This window comes from Meleagris gallopavo, chromosome 4 (assembly GCF_905368555.1).
Source record: "Meleagris gallopavo chromosome 4, MGAL_WU_HG_1.1, whole genome shotgun sequence".
NCBI classification, from domain to species: domain Eukaryota; kingdom Metazoa; phylum Chordata; class Aves; order Galliformes; family Phasianidae; genus Meleagris; species Meleagris gallopavo.
In genome coordinates this window covers 46,437,520-46,454,641 of record NC_139407.1, presented here as the reverse complement: position 1 = coordinate 46,454,641, position 17,122 = coordinate 46,437,520, and the positions used below count along the sequence as shown (strand labels likewise).

The window sequence follows — 17,122 nt, the reverse complement described above, 5'->3', positions numbered from 1 at the left end:
TTTCAAACCTTAACCCAAACTTTACTCACAGCCTGATGGCAACTCATTCAAACTGGAGAATCACTCTGATGCTGTTTCACAGCTGACAAGATTCAGCCAATGTACAGCACACAGAGAAAGCCTAAGCTGAGCTCTGCTTTTAGCAGTTTTATGGGAAATACTGCCCGAGGAACAATTATTTAATTAAATAATACTTGGTTGAGTAGCCTCAAGAGCATGGCCTATATTCATATTCCCTATTTGTTGCAGAGAAGTTAAACTAGATGAACTCTAAAGATCCCTTCCAACTCTAAGGATTCTATGATTCTATTCTGTGATTCAATAGTGATACAGCAGTCCTGGTAGGAACTTATTTTCTGGTAGAACAACATATAAACATGTCAACGCAGAGTACAAATAGCTCAGTAACATTACCATTAGTGGAAATGAAGTACGCCTCATCATTACCATATAATTTGATGGGTTTACCCGTGCCCAATAACCAAGATGAAATCAGAATAGAAGGGGGATAGTGAGAGAGGAACTGCTGTCAGTGTCACGCGCAGCCTGCCCACCCAAGAACACCTATCCCCCCTAAATCACACCCCAGAGCAGCTTCCATGCGGCTCCAACTTCTGCTGCCTGGCACTGGAACATCCTCAGGCTGAACACTCCAACCCAGACATCACCTGCAGAGAAGCTGGCACGCAGTGCTGATACACTTTGGAAACAGAACTGCTGAAATGGCAAGCACTCAGAGTTCAGTGCTTTAAAACCATAATCACGTATAGAAGCTTTCAAGAACAAATTTTGCTATCTGTATAGTGACATTTCCCTCTCCAGGAGTACTCTCAGAGCAAATGTCTCATAAATCACTTATGTGCCTATTTATTTATGAGGCCAAAGCAATAATCCACTAAATCCACTCCCAGTTGTTTCATCTTAATCGGCTTCCCAACCTGTTGTCAGTACAGCCATGAAGGAACATGATTACGTAACTTCAGTATTAATCTGAGCACTATTGCTATTAATCTGAGAACTACTGCTGCCAAAGGAGGGAAAAAAGCATGACTAGAACTTTTATTCCAGCACATCAGCTGTTATTACCTGGGAGAAAGTTGATGCTTTTTGATAGTAGTCCTTGAAAACAAACAAAGTGGTGCAAGTAGTTTTGGATGTGTTTATTGTATGACTTGGTTTTTACATTAAATTAACATACACAAAAGTCCCATTACTGTTACAGGGAACAAACTCACCCAAGGAGTTTCCAGTCCAAAATACTAACAACTTGTAAGCACCCTGGTTCAGTACAGAGATTAACGCTAACCAGAATGTGTTTGGAATCAGAGTAATAAAAACCTCTCAGAAATTACTGTTTTTCTTTATTTTACATGTATCTAAATATTTTGAAGCACGCCCATCATCCGGCTCATCTCTGATATCCCTCCAACACCAGGTCACATTATGTCATTTGTTCTAATGTATATCAGTGTGCTTTTTATTTTTTATTTGTTGTAAATTGTTAACATTCAAAATATTTTTTGTAATCTAAGTATTTCATATATACTGAATACCAAATGATTTCATCTGTACCTTTTACTTCACAATTGTTGCACTTGGCAACATGTGGAGCTTCAACCAAAAACAAAAGGCAAGAAAAAAAAAAAAGAATTGCAAAAATAATTTTAAAACAACAAATAGAAGAAAGTGATTTATTAAACTGCTTGAACCCACACACTTTTTTTTAATGCCAATAGACATCTATCTGGTTCAGCCGGCAAAACTATTTCAAAAATAGAGGTTTTTCACATATGCAAAGTTCAGAAGAAAGATGAATCTCTGAAGGGAATATGCTTACATTCACACACTTATGAATGGAATGAATTTTACAGTTTCGTATTCTTTCCTATTTTAACAAAGATGATCAATCAGAAGCAAGTCTTTTCCTTTCCAGTATGTCACACAAATATTGCAAAATATGCAGAAAAGTACACTAAGAACAGCTTCAAACATGTAACTCAAGTGCAGTTCATTATTACAGCTCTGTAGAGATTTCTTCTCTTTGCCACAGAGGCAAGGAGAAACTTTACTTTGTACTTGTTTCAAATAAATAGCTTACAGTACATAGAAAAATGGCTTACATTCACATAAAATAAGAGCTGTTTTTCACAATGTTCCCACTCACCTTAACCTAAATATTCCATCTACAAAAGCTTCTTTTTGTAGTTTTGGACAATAGATCATGTTTTACTTCAGTCAAACAAAAAAAATCTCCCTCCTTTTTTCTCAGTGATGGGAGAATATAGGCCCAAGCAGTTGCATAATGGCATCACCTCACTTGGTTAAAGAAACAACACCTACATAGGCAATTATCTCGCAGGCATCAGTATTATAGAAAAGAGTTAAAGCAACAATATGGAAATTATTCACTCCTTACACTAGGAAATAAGATAATTCAAACAGATATAACTTTGATTACCTGGTAAAATTTCAGTTCTACACTAATTTTAATTCCACAGCTTTACATACTAAACAGCCTAAGAAACCATGACAGAATCAGTAAGTTTTTAACGTCAGTTTAAAATATATAGGTATGTATCTAATACTCCCAAATAGCACTCATTCTTGCTTTTAATTGCCAATTTTTCCTCATCTCTCTTCCACTAAACTTGGGTGGGGGAAAAAAAAAAAAAAGAAATTGTTTCCCCAGGAACTACTGCCTTTTGCAGCTTTTCTTGCTTTTCCTGCTGCTGAACTGTAATCACACATTTGGATATTAGCTCATTTCAACTCCTTTTACACGTAGGTTAAATCTGACTGAAAGAGCTCTCAAACAAACTGCAATTTTCTCTACTCCTTGCCACAAATGATCCCACTGCTTTTGCAAGCATTTGCAAAGAAACTATATGCTAAAATTACAATTGCTTTGCAAGGAAAACAAACATCCCACAGTCAGAACTCCAAGAACTGCAAGCTTTGTACCTCCTCTTTCAAAGGATCTTGGAAAGCACTCTTCGGATACACACGATGTTCAAGTATCAGCATAACATTTCCAGCAGAGATTAAAAAAATAATAATAAAATCATTTTTTCTGATTCTTCCCTTACACCCCAAACTTAACGTGCAGCCCTTCAGCTGAGACAATATAACTTTTCTTGTAATCTCAAAGCCACGTAAACCTTGTACTTCTACCAATCACTCAATTTCCCAAAGCAAGGCATTTGAAACTGCCAGCAATCCTCAAATATTTAAAAGATTATCTAGATAGTTCACACACTACTGGAAAACACCATCCAGATGGCTTCAGAACAACATACAGTTGTACCAGTACACTATTCAACTACTTTATATTTGTGTACATCTAGGCAAATACTCAAACGTGACAGTTCTCTATAAAAATATAGAAGCAATGCTCTAAGTTTAATTTCAATTTGCTTTTCTGCCCTTGGCTACATGAAAAACAATGAGAACGTACCCCTCTATGCTGAAAGTACTTCACACCTATGCTCAGTGTATGCATCCATCCACTAAATCAAGTTTTCAGTTGATTTGACTTTGAGGAACCGAGCACTGAAAAACAACAACAATTTTTAAAAAACAGTCTACAAGGGGACCCATTTTATTATTTGCATTATAGTTGAATTGAGAGACATTTCACATTTCTTTTCTCTAAAGAAAGTTTTGACGTGAGAGGCCACATGAATGCTCAAAACTTAAATGATCTGAAGTGCCTCAGCTGTTACAAGAAAAACTGGTGTGAAGGACAGAAGTTGTTGTGTGATATAACAAAAGGGAATAACTTATAAATACTAATATTTAATCATGCACAAAGTATTTGAGAAACAAATATTCAAGAAAGCATTTTATACTAAACTATTTTTAATATTGTGAAGTGGAGACAAGGAAAAGTAATAATATTAATAGAACAGATGTTAATATATCTCAGACAAATTACATCATCACTTCAGCGTCAACTAAAATTTACTATTTCAGTATCTTCAGTGTCTGAATTCAGTTTTGTGCTGTGAATGTAACACCACAAAAGGTGACATTTCTTCCCTCTTCTTCACTTGCAAATAGTGTACATATACAATTTATGCATATTAAGTTCTGTTGCATACAAACTAAACATTCTAAGAATAACAGCTACCTAAAGCCCAACTGAGGTATATTGAATACTGAGATGATTCAGTCGTTGTAGACCATGAGCCATGCAACCATCACAACAGCAACTCCAAACACTGGCAGCATAATGAGGTTTTTATATTTCTGCCACGATGATTGTTCAATTTCTACTTCATCCCTTCTCCTCTTATTCTTTCTTCGTCCTTTTAATCTGTTTTCAAAAGCTTCCAGTTCAGCCTAGAAGAGAAAACCAGAAGTTGTTGATATTGCATCAGGAGTAAAAACAAGGAAACATGGAGATTTTAAATAACATTCCCCAAAGCCATTTATAAAAATACCAAGCAGCCCAAGAAAGTTATATATCTCTTACAGGTAAAACGAAGCACCATATCTCCCATGCTTACAAAGCATTTTGCTTCCAAGTGTTAAACCACCATTTAGCTTCCTACAAAGCATTGCCAAAAATGCAACCAAATGAAGTTTTACATATGATTTCTACCTCAAGTTAAATATACTAAGCCAAAATTAGATTGCTATTTCCATACTATAGGCTAAAAATAGGGGAAAAAAATATTTTCCCATTAAAGAAAAGCACTCGTAAGTATTTAAACCGTTAAAATAACATATAGAAAAGCACTGGCTGAAATTTTAAAAGATGACCTTCCTGTAATAAGGATGTACTCTCTTTTTTTTTTTTTTTTAATTAAAAAAATAGACATGTGGCACTCTTCAAAGAAAGCCCTTATGTTCAGAAAAGAAGCAAAGCAACTGGAAAAAGAAGAATGTCAAGCTACTATCCTGAACAGCAGTTTCAGGGTCATGTCTAGAATAGACACAATAGGATCCTCTGATCCCTCTTCCTCCCCTCATCACACTCCAGGAAGACCCCTCCTCTTAAAAGGATATCAGCTCAAGGCAAAACTCTTCTTACGTTGTGAAGCTGGAATAAAATTGGAACTGTGCAGCTTGGATGAAAGACTTTAAGAGTGGGACAGGACTCCAGCAATGAGCCTCCACTAGAGCCATCTGACTGCTAGGAATGCCACAAAAGATGCTGTAGAGGTGAGTCGACACAGATTAGAAACAGAAGATCTCTGACAAGCATCTGGTATTTTTAGTAGGACTGAAGGAGTTGGGAGCAGACACTAGATGCACTAAAAGACAGAACAGAGATCAGAGAGGCAGAGCACAGCAAGCCAGGACTGGCTGGCAAAAGGCTCAAGACTGAGTTTCAGCAGAGGAAATTGTGGACAGTGAACAGAGCAAAGACTGGGTATGAGACAATATAAATCTACATGACTTCACATAGATGCCAGGAAAAAGGGATCTTAGACAATAAAATAAGTCCATTAAAGCAAAAAGAATCAGAGTGTTTTGGGAAATGGGCAGAGAAGCACTCCAGTTAATATAATTTTAATTTGGAGCTCAAGATTGTCTGGTCTTCCTCTACAGACAGCAAATTCTTGTCAGCTTCATAAGGCACATCTCACTTCCCTTCCTGCGCCAGATACCACCAGTAGCAGAAGTGAGGGGCCTGTTTTAATGTCTGTTACTTTGTACCTAATAAAGGAAGAAACTTGCACTTCCCTGACCACACAGGAGAAAAATTCAAAGTTCTACAACCTGTTATTCAAAACAAATTACTTTCAACTAGCTAATCCTCCCTCTGAGAAGTATTTTAATGAAACAGTTTTTCAAAATCCAAAATGTGGAGATAAGTGCAGAGTTCATAAGATTTTATATATGTCAATATTTTACAAAAACACTAAACAAAATTTGGGGCTTCTGCAGTTAATAAGTACACATGAACATGAAATGCCTCATGAACTGCAGTAAGATGAATTAAAATATAGGGCTTGAATGTTTAAGTAACAGCTACTTAATTGCTTTCCTAGAGATTTTCATAAAAACCCAGCTAAAAATGAACACGTTAAATAAAAAAAAAAGAGCAAAGATTTGTAGGTTCGTAGGTACAGAATGAGAAAGATGCAATCTCTATCCTTACAGCTACGTACTGATTTTATATACTTGTCATCATACCACAAATGTCATCTCAGTTATCTTTGAACAAGTACCAAGGAACAGTTGTGCCCAGCCTTCAGATCACCTTATTTTTTCTAACTAAACAAGCTCTTGTTTTTATTTAGAGCAATAACTTATCTTCTTTGTGTAGTGATGCATTAAAAGTGAAATGAAATGCATTTATTTGAGCTGTATACTCAAGTCTCTTGTCAGATAACATGCAGTTTAGAGTAGTTCAAGTACTAGATTTTGTTCTTTGATGTATTACTCTCTATATTCTCTCTGCACTGGGAAGAATGGCAGCCCCATAGAAAAGAAACTTCCATCATTTGCAGCTGTCAAAACTCTGACCTCACACAATGCCTCTGAATTGAAAGCAGTTGAAAGTGGGCTGAGGCATTATGAGAAGCCCAACCAAGCCATCTCTCCTTCCAACAAAAAACAAGCGATTCCATTTATAAGTGTCATTATAGAAGTATAGCAAACACCAAAATGCAAGTTTGCAGACTTACCAAAGCACTAACTAGTTTACAGCATTAATAAAAACAGATCTCAAGAAGCTGCAAGCAACAAATGAACTGTCTATGCAAAAAGGTACTAACGACATCAGAAAGATGGTACAAGATGCAAACCTTTTCAGAAGGTAGTAAGAACATATATAGATATACATATATATGTATATACATATATATGAAGCAGCACCCCATGACAGTAATGTGCTTCAAGTCACATCACCAGATGGTAGATAACGAGATCAAATTGGAAAGGAACCAATGTTAGCTACATGGCAGCAGGAATTTAGGGCAGTTCTAAAGACTATTTATTACCTACATTTGTTCTTGAATAATCTTTGTTATGCTATACAACTGGCCATTATTAATTAATCTATTAATTAATGGGCTTGATTACATATAGGTGAAGTCTTCCATCCCTGAAGTCACAGTCCATCACAAAAATATGCATATAGAAGTGTTTGTTGTGTTTGTTGTACACTGCACAGCATGCTGCTGGACTGTAGTTCTGAAAGCACAAGTAGAAAGCAATGGTGATGTGACTGGAGGGAGAAACAGGCTCTGCTGAACAATTTTAAGACAATGATGAACACACTGCTGGTGAAGCAATTCTGCTACACTGGAAGGATCATAAATTAAGTGGCTTTGATGCAGAAATCATTACTGACTAGAATCCCTCCTGCAATCAGTGCAATACAAGCACCAGCAACTTTGAATTTCTTGCTTAGCAATTGTAAGCATATCGTTTACATGAATACAAGTCAGTACTGTTTATGTCAGTACTTAACTTCCAGCCCTGTCATTTACAGACTATCTCTCCCCAACAACATGTTTCAAACGCTTCCTATGAGCTACAATTCCTGACCTCTGTCCTGGAACTAACTTCAGTGTAGAGAACAAAAGAATTAGACAAACTGTCTGTGAGATGTATGAGGGAATGTATAATCAATATTGTTAACAGCTGTGGCATGACTGTAATAATAAACACTACATGATGACCACAAAGCAATGCCTGCCCACCTGGACACCAGGCACAATCGTACACAGAGAAAATCCTGAAAGAGAAACAGAAATAGGCCCTGGTGGAGCACCAGTTAACAGACACAATACTTAAAGCCAGTTAGGCAATTAATCAAAGTTGTACCAGCAGAGAAGCTCCCTACCCAAGAATGTCCTAATGAGATTGGGAGAAAGGTACAAGATAATCAGCCATGTAAAGCAAGTCTTCTGCACCCACTCCAAGCAGTGAGCCACTGCTGCGATAAGAATGGAATGTGCAATCCAGTTGAAAACTCAAGCATAATCTAATAGAGAACTGTTTTGATAAATGAGTAAAAGTCAGAAACCACACACCAGACTTAGAACACGACGTCAAATGCTCTGGCACAGGCATACAAGCCTGTTGGAAGGAGTGCATTGAGGCTGTAGCCCCCAGATGATAAACCTGAGCTAGCTGTCACCAAGCTTACAGTTAATTTCTGAAACAAGATTAGCGATAGTGTTTCCACGCAGCTGGCACGGAAGCTTCTTGGATTACAGTGCCGACAACATACATTCACCAGAGCCAGCTTACAAAAAAATTCTCCACCCCCACCAGACCTTGAAGGACAGAGACCAACTTAGGTTTCTTCATTCTCATGAAGGGGAGAAGTTTTACTCAATAGTTCAAATCCCTATAGAGGCTACTTAGTAATTCTGTGAGCTTTATGCATTATAAAATGATGGATAAAAATTAGAAGTATTTCATATTTAAAAAATAATATATATAATATAGTTATTCTAATGAGACATCAAACTGATTACCATTTTGCCCATAGGTATGAGAATTGTTAGAGAAAATATGCTTGCTTTTAACCACTGTAGATCACTCATGGCACACACCTAAGGGCAACGTAACAGCTGAAAACAGCAACTGGGAACACCACTGTACGAAGTATACAACTTGGGCTGCACTTGCATCAAATGTTTTATTAACAGAAAGTGGGGGGGGGGAGGAAGAATTAAGTTTGATACCTGTTGTCTTCGCTTCTCCTCTTCAATAGCAGCTTTGGCTTCTGCTTCTTTTATCTGTCCAGACATACAAAGTGATAAGCAACTGTTGTAAAAGCAAGTAAAACTATTCTCTTACAGAGCCATAATTACTCTATATAGAACAGTTCTCAGAAAAGTGAGCAAAACTTCCACCAAGTGAGCTATGAGCTTACTCAGATTCTAAAACCTTCTCTGAAAAACCTCTATCAATTCATGTTTGAAAAACACGGAACGTAAGAGATGCTACCACGTTACAAAACCAAACTTATGACTAACTGGAAAATTCAACTAACAAATAAAAACCTGGGGAAAAAAAAAGTTTATTCATTAATACCAGGGAAAATTTCTTAAGAAATTCACTCCAAGCTTTCAGTAACTCAATCCTCAATTCAGCACACTGTACACTGATAGGTAATTCCTACATATGTATATAATTTACGCACATACACACTTCATTCTAAGTAATTCAAATACACCCTGACTGCTAGAGCAAAAGGAAATCTCCACATTTGTACTGAATGACATATTGGATAATGCACACTCAAATTGCTCTAGAGCCCTTGGTGTAATGCAAACTGTCAGTGTAATTACATTTGCTTCACCATCAGAAAGTTCTATGAAAAATAAAACCCGGAACTACAACTGATCATTCTATAGAACTGTTACAAAGCATTCAAGACAGCAAATTAAATGCCAGAAATTACAAGGAAAAAGAATGGCACAGAAAATATTAAAATATAAACATACAATGCACTTGAATCATAGTTCCTGCAGTATTTTGATCCTACAATAACAAAAGGGTGCGAAGCCTGAACATATATGAAGAACAATAGGATCTCCTGCCTAGATAAGAGATGCTTAATTTGAATTCATCAGGTAAAAAGCAGGTGACTGACAGGACACAAAATCCTGAAGAGGGTGAAGATACCAAACAAGAAAATACATCAATAAGTATTTTTCATTACACAAAAACAAAGGCATAAAATGAAATCAACAGGAGGCAAGTTTACAACAGAGGGAAATATTCTACTTCAGCTTAACACTTGGTAAACCTAGAAATCAAGTGCCACGTGATATTTATATATATCAAAAGTTTATGGCAGCTGAAAAGCAATTAGACCTACTAGCAAACTGAATATAGATGCATCAAAGCCATCAAACATTAAGACACCAGCTCTATCTCTGAAATTCTCTCAGTCAGGGATCACTACAGTGACAGCAGTACCAGTATGCTGAGTCAATGTATGTGTGTCTGCTGCTTGTGTGTTTTTCTTACTGTATCCACTTAACAGTACTTAAGTAAAATAGATCACAGAATTGTAGAATGTCCTGAGATGTCATAATATGATTGACAACTTGATATTAAAAACCATCTTAATCCCAATAATCAGTCTATGTGTGTACATATGTATATATATATATATAAACCATTGACAATATCATAATTTGCATACTAAAAATGGTAATTAACCAAATAAGATATGCACAGATGGAATTTGTTCTGTCTCTTCAGGTGAGATTATGCAGCAGTTTCTTCACTTCACACAGAAGTGCTGGAGAGCATTTATGTTTACAACAGGCTGAAAAGCACATGCAATTACTGAAAGGTCTCCATGCTTGAGGCAGACACCTAATACTATGAGATAGTCAATTATGTGTCACACAATTTAAAGATCACACTTGACCAACCTTCAAAGTAAAAGTAAGGCTTAAATGAAGTGAAGTGCTTCTATAGCTCTTATTAGCAGTGATGATTTTATTATCACTGATTAGCACTTCTTGGTTGAAAAGAAAAACTCCAGTTATAACGTACATTGAAAATAAAGAAGAAACAGAGTATTATCTTAACACAGTATTTCATTGAGTTAGTTGACACTATCTACAAGTAGTGCGATTCTGAAGAATAAGCCAGATTTAATTATCCAAAAATTAAATGTGCAATTAAACTGTACACTGACTTACACTGCATTTCTTGCTGTTATCGTCTTGAAAAAATAATGAGCTGCTTGTTTTTTCCAACTTTTCAAGGCAACAAGGATAAATTATAACTAAAGTGGATACGCTACCTCAGACGCCTTCCGTTTCATTTCCTTGCATAATGCATCACACTCCAATGAAACTTGGTCTTCTTGTATCTTGCTGCACTGTACTTCCTGTTAAGTATAAATTGAGTTGTTTGTAATTCATTTCCCTACATTAAAATAGAATTATAATGTTCATTTTGTTAAGAAAATTATAAAACATTCTTATTTGGCATAATTACAGAATGAAGCTAATCTATAAATATTATTTGAAACCGTAACTGTATTCAAGCATCCTTTTCTATTTTCCTTATTTCTGATAAGCTTCTGAAAGTAAGAATAAATCAAACAGTCCAGTTCAATTTTCTTGTCTTTTTTTTCCACTTGTTTATTTAAGACAAAGCAATATAACCTTGTGAACTCTGTTAAAAAAGATACCATGCAGAGTAACTAATAAGTAACTCTTAGGTAATTTCATACCAATTCTCACAACTGGCTGAGATTACAGGGCAAGGTCTGGTCATGGGAAGATCTCCTTTACTTCCTCTACTTCCTCCCCCTTACATTGAAGGCCAAAAAACAAAAACAAAACAAGCAAACAAACAAAAAAAACAGAATACCACCACAGACAGAAAGTTGTTATCTATACTATTAGCCTATGAAGAATTTTGTCAGGAAAGCACAGTAACATAACCAGAAGCTATTCTGGTTTTCATACTATTAACGATATGTAGAACAAGTTTTCAATTGTCATAACATATAACAAAATCCAAAAACTAACTTTCTATCACAGCAATTCAAGCATGTTAAGAAAAACCACCTGCCTAGATGGTTAAGAATATGGTCCACTACAAGTTGATGGTTACATATTCAAGTGGTTTATATGACTTTGTATGCTCACATGCACAGCCTCATGATACAACAGTTAACTTCAACACCAGAAAAAGAAGAAAGAATTCTTCTGTTCTGCTCAAATTATGAACCCCTACATTTGATATTAGTTATGATTGTTCAGATGAGGCATATATACAGGGGAGGTTGGAATAAGTATCCTATCAACTACCAACTTCACCAGTAGTATACACAGACAGAAGACTGGTACTTCTGTAGAGGAGAATTCAACTGCAAATTTCAGATACTGAATTCTGTTTCTCCTTATCTTTAAGATCACACGGAAGGCCACAGTCACAAAGACTAAATATACACGTAGACTATCCTATCCAAAACCTAAGAAAGAAGTTCACTATCTGCTATAAGCAAATTTGCATAAGGAACTTCTGGAGTCAACAGATAACCTAATTATGATCACGGCATGGGTAGATGCAAAAGATAAACTTTAAAAAACATCATCTTTTACACTACAGAAATGGGTCAGATTTCATAGCTGCAACTGATACATGGTCCAATTATCAGTGGCCTATTTGTTCTATCATCATTTACCCTCTATACTGTAGTTCTCTATACAAACAAGAGCATGGATTTGGGGCTTGACCTGGAAACAGTGAGATGATATTTAAGGCAGGGATAGTTTTTAATTCTCTTTCTGAAAGCAAACACCATTTCATTAGGTATCAGAAGGATCACTTCATGGCTATTTAAATGAGTGGCTATTTATTCTTTAAATAACAATTAATAACCACTCATAACAACCTCTCCACCTTATAACCAAATTTACAAGACTGAAAAAAAAGTAACTGTCATCAGATTTAAAGAACATAAAACTTTCAGAATAGCAGATTCGGAATGTTCCATATCTGGCCAGTCTACGAGTGAAAAAGTAAGCATCCTAAAAATTAATTTCATTGCTTCTTGCTACCACACTTCAGTTGGACATCCACATAAACACTGAACACATCCTGGGACAATAAAATCTGAGCTGCTCTAAACACAAGTAACTATATAGTGTCAGAACTCATCAGAAGATGATATTACATTTCACTTTTCTAAAAACATTATGAATATTAGGGACAGTAACAACTAGATGTAACAGACCTATCATGGAAATACCCATCTTCCTTATTCAATTAAGCTTGGCATAAGAAGCAGGCATACTTTTTAATAGGTATACAGAATAGAATCATAATAGATTAATTAAGGTTGGAAAAGACCTTAAAGATCATCAAGTCCAACTGTCAACCTGTATCTCATGGAGGAAGAAGCAGAAGTACAACTATATATACTCTATATATATATATATATATATATATATATATATATATATATATATATATATATATATATATATATATATATATATATATATATATATATATATATATATCAATATATGTACTCAACCAATGATACTATTTATTTTACTGAACACAGTAGTGAAAGACTGAAATTAATAAGAGCACTTAGTCACAACAAAATAATTTATCCACAGCAGAAGTCAACATTTCTTTGTACCATGGGCAACTTATGAATAAATAAAAGCTTACTATTCATAAGCAGAGACTGTTCAATTTGAAGCACTCACTGTATTACCATCCTTTCTCTTGAACATTCCCCCTGCAGAAGACATTTCTTGGAGAAGCTAAGAACTCTGGTGAAACTACAGTCTCTGTGGAAAGCTCAGAAGTAAACTGGTTCTTGAAAATAATTTAAGCATGCTTTATTTAAGCCAGATAGTGATTTTTTCATTAAGTTATTAACACTTGCCAAGAGTTCACATAAGCCTCTGTTCTTCCCCTCATAATACTTGATAGCCATAACAAGCTTTGTCCTTTATCTCTGTTAAAAGCTAAGGATGCTGATGTCTATTTGCTTTAAGGGCTGCAGACAACCAAAACCAAAAACATCAATTAGGGATTCAAAACATCCGTGATTGTTCCAATTTATGTAATTATAAACTTCCCCCTTATCATTAGGAAAATATGCTTTGACTTCTTAAATCACTCCGGATCATCTGATTATTTTCCTAATGGAACTACAAAAATTGAAGTGTGCTTGAAGATAAAGGTATCACGAGTCTGGCAGCTAACATGTTTCAAAATAAATTTTATGTTCCTCAGCGAATATTTCAATTGTTCCACCCAGACATTCAGCTGCTGCTACTGCTCTGCTGAAGTAACTGATCCTATTCCAATCTGCACCAGAGATAATTCATGTACACAAGCCTAGGAACATACAAAGAAAATACATCATTCTCAGAACTGTAGCTTCAAAGCTTACCTTTTTCAGTCTCTTACAAGGACACTTGAGTTTAACCTTCTGGCTGCAGTTCAGAGGACAATCACCTGAATGGCAAATCTCTTTACACCGGTGACCACAAGGCAGCTACAAACAGTAAAACAAGAAATACCTTCACCAATAAATAACTGAAATTACATGCAATCTTTGAACTAGTTTCATTTCAGACATAGCAGCCAAACAGAAAATTCATTCAGCTTACCAGGTTTGTTCTACTTGCAAAATTTGAAAGGAAAAAGTCAACTTATTTCACTATTTCACAGTTTTTCAGTTCACATAGAATTATTTCTCTTTTATTGGGATAGCTTGATCAAAAACCATTTTTTTTCTTTCAAATGTTACAGGAACAATCATCTCCACAATGATTCATGCAACAATTACTCTAACTATCTGTATGCTGGAGGAATAAAAGTAGATGAGGTAAGAAGGAACTGAAAATTGAAATGAAGTATGTTGTGACTCAGCCTGACCTACAAACTGCTAACAAGAGGGCAGATTTAGAAGCAAAAATACTACAAAACTAGGTTTTATGTGCAAGAACCTTATGAACTATGCAGGAGTCAAATACAGGCCCCCAATATTCTTACATCTGAATAAATTTCACAAAATCCTAAATTTCTGCATTTGGTAAATGCTGTTGTTGACATCTGATAAAAAGCTTTTTTTTTTTTTTTTTTTTTTTTAAACTGTCAGTGAAATTTTTAACACTGAAACTATTATTATTCATTACTCTACTACTACTTACTAATTACTATTAAGAACTGAGATAGTAATTTAAATATGCCATGTCTTTTAGGAATGTAACAGTGTTCCCAGAATGATGTTAGATATAAAAAAAAAAATAATTCACAGGAGTAAAAACAAGTTTTCTTCCACTTGCTGTTAGGAGCTCAACTGACTTTGCTCAGGTCCCAAACAAAATCTTCACAATGATAATTTTTTCATTTTCAATTACATAAATCAATACTGTTCAATACTGTTGATAACGAGAGGTGATAACTCATGAAACATACCCAACTGATTCATTTATAAAGGTAGGTTTAAATAAAAAAATTTATTGAAAATTATATTAGCGACTGTCTTATATATATATATATATAATAAAATGCAGGTGTATGCATTTCTTGTTGATGAGTAAATTTGGATTCTTAGAAGTACTAATGGTTGCAGAAGTACCCATGGTTGCAAAGGCAACCACACAGCCTCTGCACAGTAGAATCCTTCTGGCTCCCTGCCCAACAGCATTACACACTGAAACAGCTACAAAGTCTCATCTGCCAGACATCCTAAGATAGAACCTACCATTTCAGATTCCTCTTCCATACTCATTAGGCACACTTTCAGTAATAACGTCGAAGCCCAAACAAACAGTTTTATAACTCACATGTCAGAGCTGCAAATTCTAGATAATCTCCATGTGCTACTACAGCAGAAATTTTTATGTTACATACCACCAGAGCATAGCACAGGAATATACTTAATCCAATACTGAAATCATATTTGCTCATCTAGTGCATACAGTCACACAGTTCACACTCAGAAGGATGCAGGACAAGAATGAAGCTGACAGTTTCAGTTGCTTCTCACCCCCTTCAATGCAAACACAACATATAATATCATGGGAAGCAATTCGATGAGTGGCAAAACAACACCCCCACCAGCTAAGAGAACAGAAGCAATCCTACCACTTCTGCCAGACAAGTGCTGTAGTTGGAAGGGAAGGGCTTTTGTCTTTCTTTTTTTTTTTTTTTGCAAATGTTGAGCTACTATATAGTGCTAAAATGTAATGTGTGTATCCCTTTAGATCTTTTTCACTGTAAATATTCTGTTGTTAATAGCTTATATTATATATTAGTTTATATATATTATTATATTATATAATAGTTTATATTTGTCATGGCAAGCCCATTAAAAGAAAGCAACATAACCTACAACTCTGAAAACAAACAAATCTTTATGAGCATTTTCCACTTTGGGAATGCATTTAAATTCCAACATTATGCCTGGCAATGACAAAAACAGTCAACATTTATGGATGTTTAACCAATCTTCGCCAGCAGGTAATAAACACGCTCTGTTAATACACACATAAGAACCACCCCCACACTTGAGCAGCTGTCTCAAAAGTTATAAACAAAAGTTGAGTTGATCATTTCCAACCCATGTGAAAACCTCTGCTGCTTAAGCTAGACGTGGAGGAGAATGTGCATATGATAGAAGCAAAGCTTCTGTTGCACAGCAACAACAAAATGTAACAGAATACTGGCGGGGAAGTTCAACCTCTACTTCCATCCCGCTAACATCTGCCTCTGCTATCATGGGCCAACATAATAAAATAGGAGGCATTATTTTCAGAGCAGCCCTTAATGGGGTCCCAGGTTTCACATTTTAAGACAATAGCAGAGTACACAGTAAAAGCACAAAGTACTGTTATTTTGTTGAAAAATTAGTAATTACACAGACCCACAAATACTGGTAATGGATATGTAAGCAATGGAAACAGATATGACTGTTAAAACTTGCATTTAAGATCTATTCCAAAACATCTGCTAACATGATCATAAGAATTTAATCACCGCTGATTAAAAAAAAAAGTTAAATTTCCTTCAACGGGATATTTAGCTATTGCTACCAAACAAAGCAAAGAACTTTTTAATTAAAGCTTCCCATCCAACAGCTGTAGCAATATCAAAGACTTTGCTTCTCCCTAAAGCAGATAGGAAATATGAGCTGTACCGCACAATATTTGAAGTTCTTTTTTAATAACTTTATACTACCACATCCAAAACAAAAGCATGAAACCTGGCAAGACTTTTCAATTCCTGTTGTATTGTCTGGTGCCTTGGAAAAAATACTGATATTCACAATGCTTCGAAGAAGCACACTACCTGCAATTCAAATGTGGAAGTATACTGCTTTCCACAATTTCCATTAACCAAAAAAGACAAACATCTCAAAACTAAGACTTGAGTAGAATACTGTATTCTATTGAACCTAAACTGCACTGTGCTGAACTTGGTGGAGTTACAGAATACACTGATTTTTAACAAACATTAGTTTCACCGAGCTCTTCTGGTAAACCAAGTTCAAATTCTGACATTGAAAAGGAAATTCTCATAAACACTAACCTGATATTTGCTTGAAAGTAAGCTGCTAAGATAACACAAAAACTTTTCAGATTTGGTGTTGAGGGAACAATTTTTTTAGACAAAAAATTAAGAACAGAGAGTACTTGTGAGG

At 35.5% G+C, this 17,122-nt stretch overlaps 1 protein-coding gene across 2 annotated transcripts in view; it reads right to left on the bottom strand.

Moving 5' to 3' along the window:
- Window positions 1-1,145: 1,145 nt before the first annotated feature.
- The window catches only part of NFXL1 (nuclear transcription factor, X-box binding like 1), a 40,272-nt gene continuing 24,295 nt past the window's right edge, over window positions 1,146-17,122 (bottom strand). Inside the window, exons 19-22 of one of the 2 annotated variants that reach the window (XM_085223217.1) lie at window positions 13,865-13,969; window positions 10,736-10,822; window positions 8,652-8,705; window positions 1,146-4,341 (exon numbers count right to left, since the gene is read on the bottom strand). In XM_085223217.1, coding sequence (XP_085079343.1) covers window positions 4,168-4,341; window positions 8,652-8,705; window positions 10,736-10,822; window positions 13,865-13,969 — 420 coding nt within the window. In that variant the 3' untranslated portion in view covers window positions 1,146-4,167. Of the gene's footprint in view, window positions 4,342-8,651; window positions 8,706-10,735; window positions 10,823-13,864; window positions 13,970-17,122 lie in introns of those variants that run through there. The other variant, XR_014883157.1, reaches the window with a different exon arrangement.